Source organism: Anomaloglossus baeobatrachus, chromosome 4, assembly GCF_048569485.1.
Source record: "Anomaloglossus baeobatrachus isolate aAnoBae1 chromosome 4, aAnoBae1.hap1, whole genome shotgun sequence".
NCBI lineage: Eukaryota > Metazoa > Chordata > Amphibia > Anura > Aromobatidae > Anomaloglossus > Anomaloglossus baeobatrachus.
In genome coordinates, this window is record NC_134356.1 from 441,655,478 (window position 1) to 441,674,932 (window position 19,455).

The window sequence follows — 19,455 nt, forward strand, 5'->3', positions numbered from 1 at the left end:
AGCCCCCAATTGTCTGCTGCACCGTGGCTGTTTTTTGAAAAATGGAGGGAACCCCACGTCTTTAGTTTAAAACAAAAAAAAAAAAGACGTGTGGTTCCCCCACCCCCATTTTTTTATATCCAGCACAGGACCACCAGCAGCAGCTGTGGGCTGTAACACTCAACTCTCTGCTGTACCTTGGCTTATGAAAAATAGAGAGAATTCCACTTTTTTTTTTTTTTTTGGTTACCAGAAAAAAAAGTTTAAACCGCTGTCCAAGCTAGCTATCGCTCTATAGAGCTATTTTGTTATTTCTACTTATTCTCTGTTCTTTCTTATCTATCCTATATGTTCTTTCTAGCTATTCTTCCTATTTATTTTTTTTCTATCAATTATCCTATCCTATTTTATTTCTTCTTTAAAAAAACACACTGACAAGAACGTGTTGAAAACGCATGCGTTTTCACCGCACTTTTTGTCAAATGCAGTGTTTACAGTTGTCAAGTCTGCCAGAAAGTGCATTTTTGTTTGTCAAATCAAGAACGCAGCGTGCGGCCATACCCTAAAAATTACGATAATGAAACTGCAACACTAAATTACCACCACAAAATATACCTGCTGGTTCAAAAAGATGCAGCTACTACCCAAGTAGAAATGAGAAGAAAACAGGTCAACAGTGTGTGGAATGCAAGAAATCAATCTCTATGGATCATCGTGCTACAATGTGTTTATGCTGGTGCAGAAAACACGCAGTAGATCTAGTTGAACAAGTTAGAAACCTTGAAGAATAATATTTGTGTAATGTAATATTACTAAAAGTAGTGTAGGTAATTTATTTTTTTTTTTGTGATGGTGATCCAGGAGTTCAGGCACTGCACCCCTGCGATCGCCACCGGGACCCGGCCCTCACTGCCCGCACTGTTCCTGGTAGTTTAGCACCCTGACTGCTGCAATCAATGCGATCGCAGCATTCGCGTTCCGAAGGCAGGGAGGGGAATCGCTTACCTCTCTTTGGCTATCAGGTGTGAGGTGTGTGAGGCGAAGTGCTGCACTATAATCCACTAGTGATAAAGCACTACAGGGGACTGTAGAAACAGAAAAAACCCACAAACAATTAAGGGTACTTTCACATTTGCGTTGTTTGGCAGCCGTCGCAATCCGCCACTTTTGGAAAACAGCGCAATCTGTTAACAGATGTGCGGTTTCCCATAGACTTGTATTGACGACGCATTGCGACGGATGGCCTTGCATTGTACCCGCCGGCCGACGCTGCATTTCATCCGCCGGGCGGAAATAACGCAGCATGTAGCATTTTTCTGCGCTTCCCAGAGCGTAAAAAAACGCAATGTGCTGGATTCCGTCGGCGTCCGTCGTTTTTCTAATGGAAGCCTATGGTGGTGGAATCCGTCATTTGATGGATTTCTGTGACTGATCCATCTTTACACAACTGAGCATGCTCCGTTGTGTAAATCGCTGAAAAAAAAAGCTTGATTGCATTATTTTGCAGGATCCGTCGCATCAGTTGTGCCATTATATGCAACGCATCCGTTACATCCGTCACACAACGCAATACGACGGATACCGCACAATGCAAGTGTAAAACTAGCCTAGCATGCTGCTTTTTCTTCGACAACAACTGCAGGAAAACAAGAAGCAACATGTCCACAGCAAGTCAGGATTCTCATAGACTTTGCTGGGGTGCGGTTTTCCATGCTGTATTGATTAAAATCTGCAAGGAAAAAGGCATGAAAAAAAACATACAAGGTGCACATATCCTTACTCTCATCTCTTTTCATCTGAACCATCTTCTAAGCTCATTTTTGACCACATTACTGTTCAACTTTCAAGTGTTTAAAAACTAGCTTAGCGATTTAAGAATATTTGGAAGCCTCACTTGATTACTTAGGTTTTCAAACAGAGCCTTTAATACCTCATGTTAGGGGAACCAAACAAGCCTGTTATCCTTTACTTTTACATTACTATTATTAAATTTATGGGATTCCCTGTTACATGCAAGTGATATAGTTGTCTAACTACGTGGGTTTTATGTTTAGTTTGTTGTTTTATAGATTGTATCTACTTACTACTTTGTCACTTTGTTTTTGTCTCTGTATACATGGATTAAGATTGTTGTTGGACACAATTTCTTTCAAACTCGATGGTCTACATTGCAACTTAATGTATTCAGTTTTATCATATTTACCATGCATGTACTGGAAGCTGTAATTCAATAAAGCTCTTTTGAAACCTGAAAATCCGCTTACAAGAGAGATAAGGGCTACACACCCAGCCTTCAGAATATTGGAAACATCCTAACTTTTTAATGAAACAGTATTACAAAAATATTTTTTTTTGCCCTAATGACATGCATTATAAAATAAATGACCGAAGTACAAAGTCTTTGGCGTTTACTTGCTACAAATCACCATACATTTTTGTGATCATGGGAATTGTGCCCATAGCTCACCTTAGGGCTGCTCCTGAAATTGATGGCTGAAGTCCTGCTGTAACCACCAGATGTGAAGATGCCTTCCATACCTGCTATTTAGCCCATGACATGCCACAGTCAGTAGAGTACCTGTCTTAATATATAATATATAATTATATATTTATATATTTTTTTCTTTTTTTTTGGAGGGGGGATAACTATCAGGAATGTTTTTATGACTTTGAGTTTTCTAGGCTTTGGGGGTTTTTAGTATTGATTTGGGGAATCCAACACCTTGTACTACCTGTAAGAATATTTTTCATAAAAACTGTTAGAGATGCTAAAAAATATTTGCAGGCCAATTACTGAGCATAACCCTTTTGGACCTCCTTTACCTGCCAGGATCCCCACTGCTCTTTCTGGTTAGTGGGCTTTGTGTGACTTTGTGCGACTTTGTGCCTCAACGATGATGTTGCATGAGTCTTACAAATCCTAAGAGGCACCAGAGATTCTGGAAGGTAGGAGGGTTTTGAAGGGCTGCGGCTATGGACTACTGACAGCCTCAGGAACAGTGTCTTACGAAACTTTTTGAACAAGTGTTTGGTTTATATTTAAAAATCATTGCATTTGTGTATGCATTTTTTTTTTATTTTTTATTAGGTTTAAATGTTGAGTTTTAGTTTAATTGTGATCTATTGAATACCAGGGTGGAAGAATATATATAATGATAGGACCCTACCAGTATGTCTTGTTTGGTCTTATGAATGTCATAAAGGTCCCAGTCTATACAACTAATTTCTCACAGGATAATCTAGCTTGTCTATGCCTTATTTATCATTCAGTATAAAACATTAGCGGGATCAGATCGGTACTGCAGATCAGCTCCTACGGAAGAGAATAGTATCGCTCTGTATACTATTTACCTCCGGCTTCCGCAGGACGTGTTAACAGCTGGTTGGGGGGGGGGTCTGACATGTGGCTCCCCTCCAATCTTCTATTGATGACCTATCCTTAAAGGGTACTTTACACACTGCGACATCGCTAACTATCTCATTAGCGATGTGAAATTCTAGATCGCAAGTGCGAACTTTTGAGGTCGCACATAGGTCATTTTACACATGTGCGATCTCGAAAGATCGCACTTGCGATCTAGAATTTCACATCGCTAACGGGATCGCTAGCGATGTCGCAGCGTGTAAAGTACCCTTAAGAGTACAGTATCAAGAAAGATGTAGAGGATAACCCCACTTACGTATAAAATAAATGTTTAATATATTATATTATTTTTTGGTGGGATTTATTCTTGTAAAGTTATTTTAAATCAAATTTTTTTTGTTTCTTAAGGAAATGTTTCACTTGAAAACTTGAAGATTCGTGAAAATGCCCTGGTGAGTATTTTATAGTTCAGTTCAGTAGTGTTGACTGTACTGTGTCTTATCTACAAAAGGAGATTAGAGTGGTTACCTATAGGAGTACTGCACCCACTGCAGAAGGGCTGTGCTGCTATCTTTCCTTGTGATAATTGATATATTCTTCTCAGTACCTCCTATCAGAATGAAGCAAGTGTGAACAGATGCAATCTGCTCCGACTCCATAGTATGTAAACAAAAGAACATGGCACTCTGTAAAGCTGGTGTCACACTAAGCGACAGCGACGTCGCTGTTACGTCACCATTTTCGGTGACGTAACAGCGACCTTGTAAGTCGCTGTTATGATCGCTGCTTAGCTGTCAAACACAGCAGAAGCAGCGATCATAACGTCGCTGTGCTACATGTGCAGAGAGCAGGGAGCCGCGCTTAGCGCTGGCTCCTTGCTCTCCTAGGTACAGTACACATCGGGTTAATTAACCCGATGTGTGCTGCAGCTACATGTCACAGTGCAGAGAGCAGGGAGCCGCGCGCACTGCTTAGCGCTGGCTCCTTGCTCTCCTTGCTACAGTATACATCGGGTTAATTACCCGATGCGTACTGCAGCCACATGTCACAGTGCAGGAGCCGGCACTGGCAGCAAGAGCGGAGGCTGGTAACCAGCGTAAACATCGGGTAACCAGGGAAAGGTCTTCCCTTGGTTACCCGATGTTTACGCTGGTTACAGCTTACCGCAGCTGCCAGTGCCGGCTCCTGATCGCTTCATTTCGTCGCTCTCTCGCTGTCACACACAGCGATGTGTGTGTCACAGCGGGAGAGTGACGACCAAAAAATGAAGCTGGACATTCAGCAACGACCGGCGACCTCACAGCAGGGGCCAGGTCGTTGCTGGATGTCACACACAGCGACAGCGACGGGACGTCGCTGCAACGTCACAGAAAATGGTGACGTAGCAGCGACGTCGTTGTCGTCGTCGTTATGTGTGACACCAGCTTAAGCACCAAGATATATGAAAACATTGATTGAATAACATTTCAACTTTATTATTGCTAGATAGAATATACTTGTATAATATGGTTAATTGGCGCACATATTGTCCCATTCATATATCTGTTGGTATATATACGTATAGAATATGTAACGTTTTCAAAAATATTTTATTCTCTTTTCAAGGGACCACACTCACAATATGACACTTTGATACAATGTAAAGTAGTTAGTGTACAACTTGTATGACAGTGTAAATTTTGTGCGCCCTCTAAATAACTCAACATATGGTCATTAAAGGGAACCTGTCGCCAGAATTTTCGCAATTAAACTAAAAGAATCCCCTTCTGCAGCTCCTGGGCTGCATTCTAGAAAGGTTCCTCTTGCTACTGGGCCCCCCTTTCAGACCTAAATAAATACTTTTAAAAAATCTTACCTTTTGGGATGCTAATGATGTCTTCTGGCCATGGGGGCGGGCTGTTTTTTGTCCGTTATTTTCGTTCCTGACGCTGTTTGCCATCCCCCAGTGTTCATTTACATACATGAGGCCGTCGCCCTCGTGTAACGCAGTGCTCCTGAGTTCTCGCGCATGCCCAGTGGCACTACCGCGGGACTGAGCATTGTGCAAATTGCGAGCGCTGGTGAGGTTATTGCGCAAGCGCGAGATTATGGGCGGCGCTGTGAATGTCCTCACCAGCGTCATCCAAGTACCCGCTGTACCCTGTAAATTAAGCATATTCTCCTCACTACAATAATGCCAAACATGTGATCTTTAACTGTGGTTTAGACACACTGTAGTGCTCAGAAGGGAGGGGGCATTTGGATTTTAGAGTGCAGATTTTGCTGGATTTATTTATTTTGTTGTTGGGGGGGTTCCTTTTGTGCTGCCACTAATGTGATAGCTCTCTATATTTCTGGTAACAAATGACTGACAGCAGTGAGGATTTTTTTTTTTTTGTGGGTTGAGTTAAATGCATTTAGTGGCAATTTGGGTTACATTTGAAGGAGATGGAAGGAAAGGGTTAATCCGCGCTACGAGAGGAGGATCACTGAAGATCAATGGGGATTAAAACATCTCATTTTACTGTTCTACTTGTTTCGGAGCTGTATAACCCCTTCTTCAGGAGCAAAATCAATAATGTACAGGCAAAAAAACACACACACAAGAATGGTTTTGATGCCATTTCGATTTTCTGCCAGGAGATTCAGATCTGTGAACTCAGTAACTTCACCTGAGGGGAGGTCACTGTGTTTATTGAGGTCAGGTTACCTGTGATCACAGGTGGAGGACCATGGGAACCTCCAAGTGTGACTGCAAATAAATTAAGTGAAGTCACCGGTCACTGCCTGGAGCCCACAGCGTGCGGACATGTTCTATGCCGAGCACAGCTGGAATCGTTGCGGGACTTCTTGTGGATTATGTTAGAACTGGGTATTTTGGGGTTAATAAAGGGTGAAAAAGAGGGTGTTTTTTTCTTTCTGCATTTTATTTCAAATATAAGATTTTTTTTTTGTCTTATCTATTTTCACTTACAGATTAGTAATGGGGAGTCTCACAGACCCTTATAACCCTGATTTGCCACTGCACAGGGTAATGGGGATGAGCTGGGTAAAGTTCTGGGATTGCCACTTCTACTGGAAGTAACAATCTTGGGCAGCTGCAGGCTACTATTTTTAGTCTAGGGTACCACAATAACCATAGTCTCCCCAGCCTGAGAATAATAGCCCCCAGCTGTCAATTTTGTATCAATGCTGGGTATCAAAATGTGGGTGGAACCACACACTTTTTTTTTCTTTTTCTAATTTAAAGAATTTAAAAAAGACAAAGGCATGTGCCCCCTTATTTTGATGCACAGCCAAGATAAGAACCCAGCAGGGGGCTGCAGCCTTAAGCCATATGCTTTAACTCTGCGGGGTATCATAGTATGGGGGAACCCTACGCCAATTTATATTTACACCACAATAGGGACACACATAGCGCCTGTGATTGCGAGCAGTCAGACACGCTATCACACAGGGTGGGGGCTCGTCTGACTGCAACCAATCGTAGACGCCTGGACTGCCGTTGGGTGGGGAAAGCAGTACATATGTATGAAGGATAATGAGCCGTCCTGGAAGTAGTACGACAGCCGCACCGGAGACTGTAATGTGCCTGTTTTTCCCTTATTTTTTTTATGTATTTATTTTTATTTAACTTACCGGATCTGGATAGTTACCCTGAGTTCCTTGAGAATGCCGGTCCGGGATCGGTACACGGGTACATTTGAATCCACACTTATCCAGACTTTTTCAGTCTGATTCCGCTCCTCACTAAAAGGGACACATTAAGTGATTAATGCAGGGCAAAACTCTAATATAGTGCTCTTTATTTCAAAGAGGTGTTATTACATATGTCCCAATGAGTTTTCGTTTCCATTTCATTACATAGGAACACTGGATATACCATATGGTGTATGCCTGAGAGGGTGGATTATTTATACTTATTTACCTTCTTTTCCAAATCGGTGGAGGTGGAGATCTCAGATATTTGATAGGTCAATATTTTAGTCCCAGGAAACACGTTTAAAGTGTACCTGGGACACTATAGGATAGGTCATCGGTATCAAATTGGTAGGGCCCATGGCCGACACCTAGCACCCCAACCTGTCAGTTGATATCTGTTTTGGTGGCAACTGGTTGTCAGCTTGAGTGTGAGCAGTGACTGTAGCCGCCCTGTGAAGATCTCTTGACTGAAAGCTGGCAGATCCTAGGAGTCAGTAAATTCAAATTCTCCCCATAGGCACACTGCTAGTAAGGCCAGCAGGACAACATTGTGACGCTATTTACCTACAGATTAACCCATTACCTGGAGGAAAATAAAAGTTTCTGAAATGATGGATCCCATTTAAATCCTAAATCCTACCTTGAGAAACTGCTTCTAACTGGTTCCTGCGTACACCACACATTTTGCTAGGTTTAAACAAAGCAGTAAATTTCCTCTTGTGTACGCAGTATGTTTTGAAAGTCACATGTGGTTTAGTAAAAGCCTGGCTTGCACTAACTGTGTGTGTGTTTGTTTGTTTGGTAAATTTCTATAAAGGGTAGAAGAGTGCACAGAAGTGTATATATACTTTCTTAAAAAAAAAACAAAAAACAAAAAAAAAACAAACAAACCCAAGCATTCTTTTAGAAATTACAGTTAAGTTAAAAGCCAAGTGTATCATCAAAAAAATCCCCATTTCTTTAATCAAGGTTTTATGCTAGAGCTAATCTATAGGGAACGTTTCAGGTCCCCAGGCCTCCCAAACTACCCCCATAATGATTTAGAGTAATAATCCAACAATACAATTATGATCTTTGTGTACTATACAGTTCTTTATGTCTGCAAAAATAACTTTTATCACTCATATATATGCAAATAATCTTAGACTCGTCATGTAGAACATTGGTTTCAGTATAGTCTGGCCCCACAATCTCTAGTCATGACCCCTGGGACTGACACAATCCCCAGCCTGCAATCTCCTAAAATGATAATGTGGCCAATTTGTTCGACTTCACTCCTCCCTAGACAGATGCAACAGAGTTGGGTAAGCTCATCCTGGCTTTATTGGTGCAGTGCTCATACCCAGGGAGAAATGAAGCTCTTGGAACGTTCTAAACAGTCTACATCAAATTTTAGGTGATTGCTTTCAATGGTTTCCTGCTCAGTATCTAATTAGTCTCCTCTGAAATTTTGAGACTCAATATGCATTTATGCAACTTCGTCCAGACAGTGAAGCTGGTCGATCTCTGCCTTCACATTGTGCATGCCCAGGGAGTAATGGCGTCGCTCGAATGCTTGAAATTGCCCACATCCTTCTAAACTGCATCTACACTGCAATATAATCATGATCAATGGTTCTTAAAATGTTCTTTTCACAATGGCAGCCTCTTTACATGGGAGATAAATCACCGGATGAACTAGCAAAATGCTCATTCATCTAGTGAAATTTTTTTTTTTTTCTTTTCTTTCATCCATTGGTTTTATAAATTACTCTTTTGAAAGCTGAAACCCTCCCAAATTTGGTTTAGTTTATGAAAATAAAGTTGCTGCAAAGCTGAAATATTGATCATTTAATGAACACAGGTCAGATTTTGGCAAGACAAAAGTTTTGTCGCCTTATCATGTAATGCACCCAATCCTAATTTACATCCTCACCTGTGTTCACTAAATGATCGGTTAATTAGTGGGTGTGTGTAAAAAGAAACCCAGCACCCCGGACCTTCAGTTGAACTGCAACTTGACCTTTGACAACATGCCAAAAATCCACCCTGCAACCAAAGCCTTGGTTATCAAGAGGCTGAAGAACAGATCCATTGCAGAAGTGGCTGGCACTTTTAAAGTATCTCAGCGTCAAGTACAAAGAATTAAAAAAAGATTTGAAGAGACTGGAGATGTTTGTGACAAGCCCAGATCTGGCAGACGCCGCAAGACAACTGCTCAGGAGGAACGTTTGTTGGTTAGAAAATCCAAGGCCAGCCCCTCTTCCACTGCATCAGGGCTCCAAAAGGCCTGGTCACCTCAAGTCCCTGTGTCAACTAGAACAGTTTGTAGGATTCTTTCTCGAAATGGCTTCCATGGTCGAATCAGTACCCAGAAGCCAGCACTAAACAAAAGGCAATTAAAAAAAAGTGTGGCATTTGCCAAGTCCCACAGCCTGCTAAACAGATGGATGCTGGAAAAATGGCAGAAGGTGGATTTCTCTGATGAATCTTCAGTTGAATTACACCCCAGCTGCCGCAAATACTGCAGGAGACCTACTGGAGCCCGTATGGATCCAGAAAACAGTTACATTTGGTGGTGGAAAGATCATGGTCTGGGGTTACATTCAGTATGAGGGTGTGCAAAACATTTGCAAGGTGGAAGGCAATATCAATAGCCTAAAATATCAAGAAGTATTAGCTACTTCTTACATTCCCAATCATAAAAGGGGTCAAATTCTGCAGCAGGATGGTGCTCCATCTCATGCATCTATCTCTACAACAAAGTTCCTCCTGGCAAAGAAGATTAAGGTGCTCAAGGACTGGCCAGCCCACTCACCAGACATGAACATCATTGAGCATGTTTGGGGTAGGATGAAAGAGGAAGCTTGGAAGACAAAACCAAAGAATCTAGATGAATTCTGGGAGGCATGTAAGACTGCATTCTTTGCTATTCCTGATGACTTCATCAATAAATTGTATGAATCATTGTTAAACCGCATGGATGCAGTCCTTCAAGCTCATGGAAGTCACACAAAATATTAAATATGGCTCTAATAGCACCACAACTTCATTCACCAATATTATGCAACATATCTTTGTATTAGAAGTTAATTATTTGTTTGAATTTCACATTACTTTCTGTGGGCGACAAAACTTTTGTCTTGCCAAAATCTGACCTTTCTGTGTTCATTAAATGATCAATATTTCAGCAACTTTATTTTCATAACCTAAACCACATTTGGGAGGGTTTCAGCTTTCAAAAGAGTAATTTATAAAACCAATGGATGAATTTAAAGTCCGGTTATAAGCTTTTATTTGCATAACATGGATAAGTGACAGAACTTCTGTCAGGGACTGTAACTCATACTAAATGCATCAGTTCTTGCGGGCTCAGATAAATACACTTTGGAAAATCTTTGGGGGAAATACTGTTCTAGATCTTGATCTTACAACCCATCCATGACTTATACGGCTCCCGAGAAATTCACTTTATTTGTCTAAACAACCTGTGCATGTTATGGGTTCTTTATCACTGGTTACTGAGGTTACATTGTATTGTGTATATACTTATCAGCACTAACATAATATACAAAACATATATTAAAAGGTTTGACTGACAAGTTTTGCAGAGAAAATCAATGATTTATGTACATTTATCATCTGTCTAGGAACATTTTATGTTATCAGTAATGACATAACGCTATGTTTATTTTTGTTAGAGCGAGTTGGATGTACCATTCAAAGTGAAGGCTGGACAGATCGGTATGTATCATTTATATTACCCCTTTTATTCTGTTGTAAAATGAAGTGGTCAATTTCTATCCAGTTTTTTTATTTTCTGGATAATTTTTTTTTTTATTATGCATTTACACTCTCTTTATACCACAGTGCTGTGCAGTCCGTAAGGCAAACTTCCTTCTCCTATTTTACTTTACTTTGACCCATCTTCATGGATTTTTTTCACGAGTAGCTCATGTATAATAATTATTAAAAACAAATTTACTATAGTAAAGTGGTAAATAAGAGCCTTAGAATTATAGACATTTATATATTTTGTCTTTTATTTTAGTTGCTTATATAGCACCATTAATTTTGCAGCCCTTTACAGGGATTATCATCACTCTTCCCATTGAGGCTCACAACCTAAATTGCATATGTCAGTATGTCTTTAGAGTGTAGAAAGACACCGAAGAACTCAGAGGAAACTCGTACAAACATGGAGGGAACATACAAACTCCTTGCATATGCTGTCTTTTGTGTGACTTGAACCCAGGACCTCTTTGCTGCAAAGCTGCAGTGCTAACCACTGGTTCATTCTCCTGAATGGAATAATAACAATTTTATTCTTTGATGTATAGCACAATAGCACACCCATATAGTCATGGCCGCAAGTGTTGGCACCATTGAAATTGTTCCAGAAAATGATGCATTTCTCCCAGGAAATTATTGCAATTACACATGTTTGTTATAAACATGTTTGTGTCTATTGTAACAACACAAAAAAAAACAACTGAGGGAAAAAAAAGGCTAATTGGACATATTTGCACAAAACCCCAACAATGGGCCAGACATATTTGGTTGCACACTCTTTGGAATAAATAACTGCAATTGCTTCCTATAACCATCGACAAGCTTGTTAGATCTCTCAAGTGGAATTTTGGACCACTCTTCTTTTGCAAACTGCTCCAGGGCTCTCATAATTGTGACGGGGTCCTTCTCCCATATCACACAATCAACAGAGCGAGAGATGAATGAGCATTCCAAGAATATTTATTCTAAGCAAATCAAACGATCCATAAAATAATCCACCATACAGAGGGTAAAGATAGTAAAGAAACACGAATATACTCCAGTAAGCAATAAATGTCCCAGGAGGTTAATCATAATCCTCCAGCAGTCCTTTTCCATGGAAATCAGGGTGTCTCAGTCTCTCCTCAGAGGATCAATCTTAGGCTATGTGCGCACGTTGCGTGCGTTACTCCTTCTCTCTTCTCCTGCTCAACCAGAATGAATCACTAATCCCTCAGGTGAACAGAGCGTTTAGGTGGGTTACAGGCCCTTTCCCCCACACCTAGGGACAGAAGTACTTCAAGGGGATATAACCTGACGTAACAGGACAAACAATATATTGAGTAGACAGACCACCACGCCCAAAACATGAACCCACACAAAATGGTACATAACCCACAATATCACACCATCACAGGTACTTTCTCCCAACAGCAATTTTAAGATCTCTCCAAAGGACTTCAATGGGATTTAGATCCAGACACATTGCTGGCCATTTCAGAACTCTCAATCACTTTATTTCTATTCATTTCTGGGAACTTCTTGACGTGTGTTTAGGGTCATTGTCCTGCTGGAAGACTCGTGATCTCTGATGCAAACTCAGCTTTATGACATTGAGCACTACATTGCGACCCTAAATCATTTGGTAACCTTTCAGATTTTATGATGCCTTGCACACAGTCAAGCCCCTCAGAGCCAGAGGCAGCAAAACAACCCCAATAGATCTTTGAACCTCCACCATATTTGACTGTGGGTACTGTGTTCTCTTCTTTGTAGACCTCCTTCAGTTTTCAGTAAATAGGAGAGTGATTTGCTGTACGAAAAAGCTCAATCTTGGTTTCATCGGTCTAGAAGACTTTTTTTTTTTTTTTTCCCAGAAGGGTTTTGACTTACATTTTAACTGACTGCAGTATAGTTTTTTATGTCTCTGTTAGCAGTGAGGGCCTCTTGGGTCTCCTGCTATAGCTTTTCATTTCATTCAAATGTCAATGGATAGTTCGCACTGACCTAATTGATTCATCCTGAGCTTGCTGGACAGCTTCAATTTCTTTGGAACTTGATTGGGGATGCTTATCCAGCATCTGGACTGTCCTGCTTTTGCAACCTTTGGTCAATTTTTCTCTGCCATTCACATCCAGGGAGATTAGCTACAGTTGCATGGGTTATAAACTTCTTAAGTTGTGTACCATGGACAAAGAAACATTATGTCCAAGGTGCTTTTTTTTTTTTTTTTTGTTCCAATACACATGAATGGAAATAAACATGTATATAACAAAACATGTAATTGCAATAATTTTCTGGGATTAATTCTTCATTTTCTGGAACAATTTCAAGGCTGTCAACACTTTCAGCCATGACTGTGACTGTGTATTAAAGTTATTGTGTGATTTTTAGATTTAATTTTTTTTTTTAATATTATCAGTATTTTATGTTTGTCCTCAGAAGATGATTTTTGTTTTACACTGCATAAAAAAAAAACTTGGGTACTGAAGCTTTAAACTTAGTAGGAACAGGCATCCAGGTGACTTTTTTTTTTTTTTTCTGCCTTTAAAGGGAATAGGTCACCAGGTTTTTGCTACCTCATCTGAGAGCAGCATAATGTAGAGACAGAGACCCTGATTCCAGCGATGTGTCACTTACTGAGCTTTTGCTTTCATTTTGATTAAAGCAATGTTTTTTCTGCTGGATATCTAGCAGTTTTATACAGAGGTCCTGAATATACCGGACTACCTGGCTGGCAGCATGCCAAGTAGCCCTCTATTGATAATCTACTGCTGATTAAGCAGTGATTTTATCAAAACTAAACTAAGCAGCCCAGTAAGTGACACACCGTTTAAATCAGGATCACTGCCCCTACGTTATGCTGCTCTCAGATTAGGTGGCAAAAACCTGGTGACATATTTCCTTTTAAGTTGTTGACTTACAAGTAGTGATGGGCGAACTGTAAAGTTCGGGGTCTATACCAGACACCTAGTGTCCGTGCGCTGTTCAAGTTTGCCCACATGTATAAAAGTTAAAAGGAAGCCAAAAAATAGATTAAAACAGGAGAATACTTAACGAGTCTACTGCACGGCTGTCTCATTACTTCCGGGTATGCTCATTAGCTCTCACCCTCCCCCCCTCCAAATTTGATACCAAGCCAAAACAAAGCAGATAGCTGAGGGCTAGTATTTTCAGGCTGGGAAGATTGGCGCCACTCCAGAATTGTTGCATCTGTTAGATGCGCCAATGCCAGACTTTACCCGTTTTTCCCCGGTGCGGTGGCAATCAGGGTAATATAAGGAGTTAAGGACAGCTTTGATTTGTCAGAAAAAATCATAGCAGTCCTCAATAATAATAATAATAATAATAATAATAATTTTTATTTATATAGTGCCAACATATTCCGCAACACTTTACAATTCAGAGGGGACATGCACAGACAACATGAGACATTACAGTATAACAAATTTCGAATACCAAGAGGAGTGAGGGCCCTGCTCGTAATCTTAGTCTATGAGGGAATAGATGAGGCACAAAAGGTGAATAGGGGAGAAAAGCTTGTCATATATGTCCAGCCATTGATTTAATAGGGACTCAAAAACCAGCTGCATGGACCGGCCACCAGCCAGAATTTATACAGGTTCAGAGTGTAAAAAAAGTACATGAAGAGGAATGCAATCAGAACATACAGGGGACAGGAATTAGAAGTAATTTTTTTTTTAAAAGGGCAGAATAGAACTAGATTAGATGAGGGGGGGTGAGGTGATAGGCTAGTCTAAAAAAATGCGTTGGTGTGGATGTTGGGAATTAATCGGATTGTTCTTGGTATTGTGTTCCAGGGCATAGGCACAGCTCATGAGAAATCTTGAAGATGGGAGTGAGAGGTTCGAATTGTTGAGGATGTCAGTCTTATGTCATTAGCAGAGCGGAGGGCATGGGTGGGGTGATAGACAGAGATGAGTGAGATGATGTAGGGCCGTGCGGAACTGTGGAGATTTTTGTGAGTGACAGTGATAAGTTTATATTGGATTCTGTAGGCAACCAGTGCAATGACTGGCACAGAGCAGAGGTGTCAGTGAAGCAGTTGGAGAGGAAAATGATCCTGGCTGCCGCATTCAGAATGGATTGGAGAGGGGAGTGTTTAGTAACAGGGAGACCAATTAGTAAAGAATTACAATAATCCGGGCGAGAATGAATAAGAGCGACAGTAAGAGTTTTTGCAAATTCAACGGTAAGAAAAGGTCGAATTCTAGAGATGTTTTTAAGGTTAGCAATGGGTAGAGGTTTATGAGACCCTCATTGCTAACCCTGTAAGTCAAAAGAAATAAACACGCACACCCACAGAAAATTCCTTTTATTTAAAAAAAAATCAAACACTCTCTTTCTCCAATTAACCCCCAAAGCACCCTATAGGGACGACGTACTCCACACCATGACGTCTCATGAGGATCCCAGCTTCGCTACATCTGAGACTTAGAAAACTTGACTGTACTATGCGGCCTTTAAGACACACTGACGGAGCCGCAGCTGTGAGTGGTGATTTCCTGGAGTTCATCTGAGGTCACAACTGGGAGATTTTCACGGTACCCCAGCTGTGACATCAGGTGAACTGACAAGCGGTAAACTCAGTGACCTTACATGTGAAGTCATTGAACTCAATGCCGGATTAGGCAATTTGTGCACATCGAGTATTTGGGTGCAGATATTTCTGCACCAAATTTGCATCTCCTGGCAAAAAAACACACCAAAACTGCATCAGCCAAACCTGAACATCTACGAGTTCTCCCATCTCTACTTATAAGTATATGTAAAAGAAAAAAAAAGCGCATATGTGTTGTATTCATCTGGCTAATACTTTTGGTGCCATTTGTTAAATGTTACATGAACGTGATGATGTAGTCTTCACAAGCTCCTGCCACAGTGACTGATTAAATAAATGTGGTGGTTTGTTGGGTTCACAGTAGAACATCTTAAACACAGTACTATTCCTATTATTTTTTTACGTTTAATTTTTGACATGGCTATCTATTTATTCTGATCAACTGCTTTAATGGATGGTAAATCTGGCTCGTCCAGATTTAAAGTTCAGATATGCATAATGCTTCAGCTACACCTTCCAAAAATGATGCTGGGTTGCCATGGCTGTAGCTTTCTCTTTCTGGATTGTGTGCGTTAAGTGCATAAAATCAGTGAACCCTTTATTAGGCAAATATCAAAGTCACACACAGATGTTCATCTACGCAAGCTTTGAAAATCACAGTTTGATCTTTTTATCAGATGTCAGCGATTGCTATGATAGATAGCATTAATTAGATTTTTAACCCTTCATGGCCATAACAGATGGTTGATCACAGTTGTCCTATGATGCAGATATATGATTTATGTGCACTGACTCATGCCTTCATTTCCAACCATTGTGTTAGAGGTAAATAGTAAAGCTGAGGTTGGTGATCAGCATTTTATTAAATCTGTCCAGTATGCTATATTATCCTTGGCAGAAACAAACATCTTGCAAAACGGTTTCTAATGATTACTGGATCTGGATGGGTTGATGGCAATCTCAAACTATGCTTATTTGACATATTTCTGTAACTGTCTACGCTAGGCTATCAACTTTATCTATTTTCTTCAACATTCTTATCAAAGTTCTTCTCTGTAACAGAGGAAGTGGATGTGATAATTAAGATATTGCTTCAGCTTTCAACTCTGCTGTGGTTTTAAAAAGTTATGAAATCCTTTCTGTAAAGTATGATATACTATGTTTGCCTTTACAACGGATATTTCACCAAAATTTTAATGTTGAACTGATGCAATAGTGTCTTCAAAGTGGAATAAAATTCTTGCTTTTTTTATATTTAACTTATTGCTTGCGTAAATATTAATAATCAAAGTATTTGTCGCCTGATGTTAAAGAGTTATACCTATATCAAAGATTCCATCCCAATATTTAATAGGTAATTTAATAGTAGTAATAATAATATTAGAAAAATCTATATAGTAGTATACAGTGCCTACAACTAGTATTCAACCCCCTGCAGATTTAGCAGGTTTACACATTCGGAATTAACTTGGCATTGTGACATTTGGACTGTAGATCAGCCTGGAAGTGTGAAATGCACTGCAGCAAAAAAGAATGTTATTTCTTTTTTTAAATTGTGAAAAGTTTATTCAGAGGGTCATTTATTATTCAACCCCTCAAACCACCAGAATTCTGTTTGGTTCCTCTAAAGTATTAAGAAGTATTTCAGGCACAAAGAACAATGAGGTTCACATGTTTGGATTAATTATCTCTTTTTCCAGCCTTTTCTGACTAATTAAGACCCTCCCCAAACTTGTGGACAGCATTCATACATGGTCAACATGGGAAAGACAAAGGAGCATTCCAAGGCCATCAGAGAAGATCGTGGAGGGTCACAAGGCTGGCAAGGGGTACAAAACCCTTTCCAAGGAGTTGGGCCTACCTGTCTCCACTGTTGGGAGCATCATCCGGAAGTGGAAGGCTTATGGAACTACTGTTAGCCTTCCACGGCCTGGACAGCCTTTGAAAGTTTCCTCCCGTGCCGAGGCCAGGCTTGTCCGAAGAGTCAAGGCTAACCCAAGGACAACAAGGAAGGAGCTCCGGGAAGATCTTATGGCAGTGGGGACATTGGTTTCAGTCAATACCATAAGTAACGTACTCCACCGCAATGGTCTCCGTTCCAGACGAGCCCGTAAGGTACCTTTACGTTCAAAGCGTCATGTCAAGGCTCGTCTACAGTTTGCTCATGATCACTTGGAGGACTCTGAGACAGACTGGTTCAAGGTTCTCTGGTCTGATGAGACCAAGATCGAGATCTTTGGTGCCAACCACACACGTGACGTTTGGAGACTGGATGGCACTGCATACAACCCCAAGAATACCATCCCTACAGTCAAGCATGGTGGTGGCAGCATCATAGTGTGGGGCTTTTTCTCAGCCAAGGGGCCTGGCCATCTGGTCCGCATCCATGGGAAGATGGATAGCACGGCCTACCTGGAGATTTTGGCCAAGAACCTCCGCTCCTCCATCAAGGATCTTAAGATGGGTCGTCATTTCATCCTCCAACAAGACAACGACCCAAAGCACACAGCCAAGAAAACCAAGGCCTGGTTCAAGAGGGAAAAAATCAAGGTGTTGCAGTGGTCTAGTCAGTCTCCAGACCTTAACCCAATTGAAAACTTGTGGAAGGAGCTCAAGATTAAAGTCCACATGAGACACCCAAAGAACCTAGATAACTTGGAGAAGATCTGCATGGAGGAGTGGGCCAAGATAACTCCAGAGACCTGTGCCGGCCTGATCAGGTCTTATAAAAGACGATTATTAGCTGTAATTGCAAACAAGGGTTATTCCACAAAATATTAAACCTAGGGGTTGAATGATAATTGACCCACACTTTTATGTTGAAAATTTATTAAAATTTAACTGAGCAACATAACTTGTTGGTTTGTAAGATTTATGCATCTGTTAATAAATCCTGCTCTTGTTTGAAGTTTGCAGGCTCTAACTTATTTGCATCTTATCAAACCTGCTAAATCTGCAGGGGGTTGAATACTACTTGTAGGCACTGTAGTTCTAATTAGCTGTGTCTCTGACCTCATGGGCAGGACATTGCAGCAGCTTATATATCTATGGTTATGTCCACTCATATAGTAGCTGTTGGTCCTAACGATGCTACTAAGCTACTGTAATGCCCTACACATGAGGTGATATTTATTATTATTATTATTATTATTATTATTATACCTACTACATATTGGGATTGGATCTTGGAGATGGGAATTACCCTTTAAGGCTATGTGTCCACGGTAGAATGTACCTGCGGACTTTTCTGCCTGAAAATCCGCACCCGCGGATTTGCCGCGGATTTTGATGCGGATTTTTTTTTTTTTTCCCATTCTATACCCAAATCCGCACCAAAATCCGCAACAAACAATTGACATGCTGCAGATTTTTCCGCGGCAAATCCGCAGCGGAAAAATCCGCAGCATGGACACAGCATTTCCAAAATGCCATTGAAATGGCTTGGAAGTGCCGCTGCTGCAGATTTTCGGCAAATCCGCGGTAAATCTGCGGCAAATCCGCGGCAAAATCCGCGGTAAATCCGCAGCGTGGGCACATAGCCTTAAAGTCCATGTGGGAGTTAGCAGACCGTTTAATGGGGGCGTGTATTTCTTCTCTTTGTAGAGAGAAGCATGCAACAACACTAGAAGTGAAGAGGAAAACATTCCCAGCAAAATGTAGAGCAGATTTCTGTGTGTGAGATGTAATGATACAGCTATAATCTCTTGTATGAAGATAATGCTCGGATAACTAGCACCTTACAGATAATGGTGGCAGCTGAGTTTAGATGTGTCGCATTACAATCCTATCCGCTCTCCTAGCATGCTGTACTGAATGTCCGCTCCCCCCACTCACACACACATGCACTGCATGTCCAGAGATATTAGTAATCACACTTATAGGGAACCTGTCAGGTCCCCATGCCCTCTAACCTAACAGCAGGCACATGTGTGGGTCTAAATTCCCTGCTTAACCATCCCTATCTTGCTATTGTCAAAAAAACAATGTTTAAAAATGATTTAAAAGGTTTGTTTTCCCTACGCTAATTAGTGCTGTGACTAGTTGCAGGGTCATTGACTACCCCAACTAGTCAGCCCACTGAGCATATAATCACGCCACT

At 40.8% G+C, this 19,455-nt stretch overlaps 1 protein-coding gene across 4 annotated transcripts in view; it reads left to right on the forward strand.

Moving 5' to 3' along the window:
• The window catches only part of VPS13C (vacuolar protein sorting 13 homolog C), a 492,503-nt gene that overhangs the window by 26,473 nt on the left and 446,575 nt on the right, over nucleotides 1-19,455 (forward strand). For all 4 annotated transcript variants that reach the window (XM_075345525.1, XM_075345526.1, XM_075345527.1 and 1 more), the window contains exons 2-3: nucleotides 3,752-3,795; nucleotides 10,705-10,747. In XM_075345525.1, coding sequence (XP_075201640.1) covers nucleotides 3,752-3,795; nucleotides 10,705-10,747 — 87 coding nt within the window. The remainder of the gene's footprint in view (nucleotides 1-3,751; nucleotides 3,796-10,704; nucleotides 10,748-19,455) is intronic.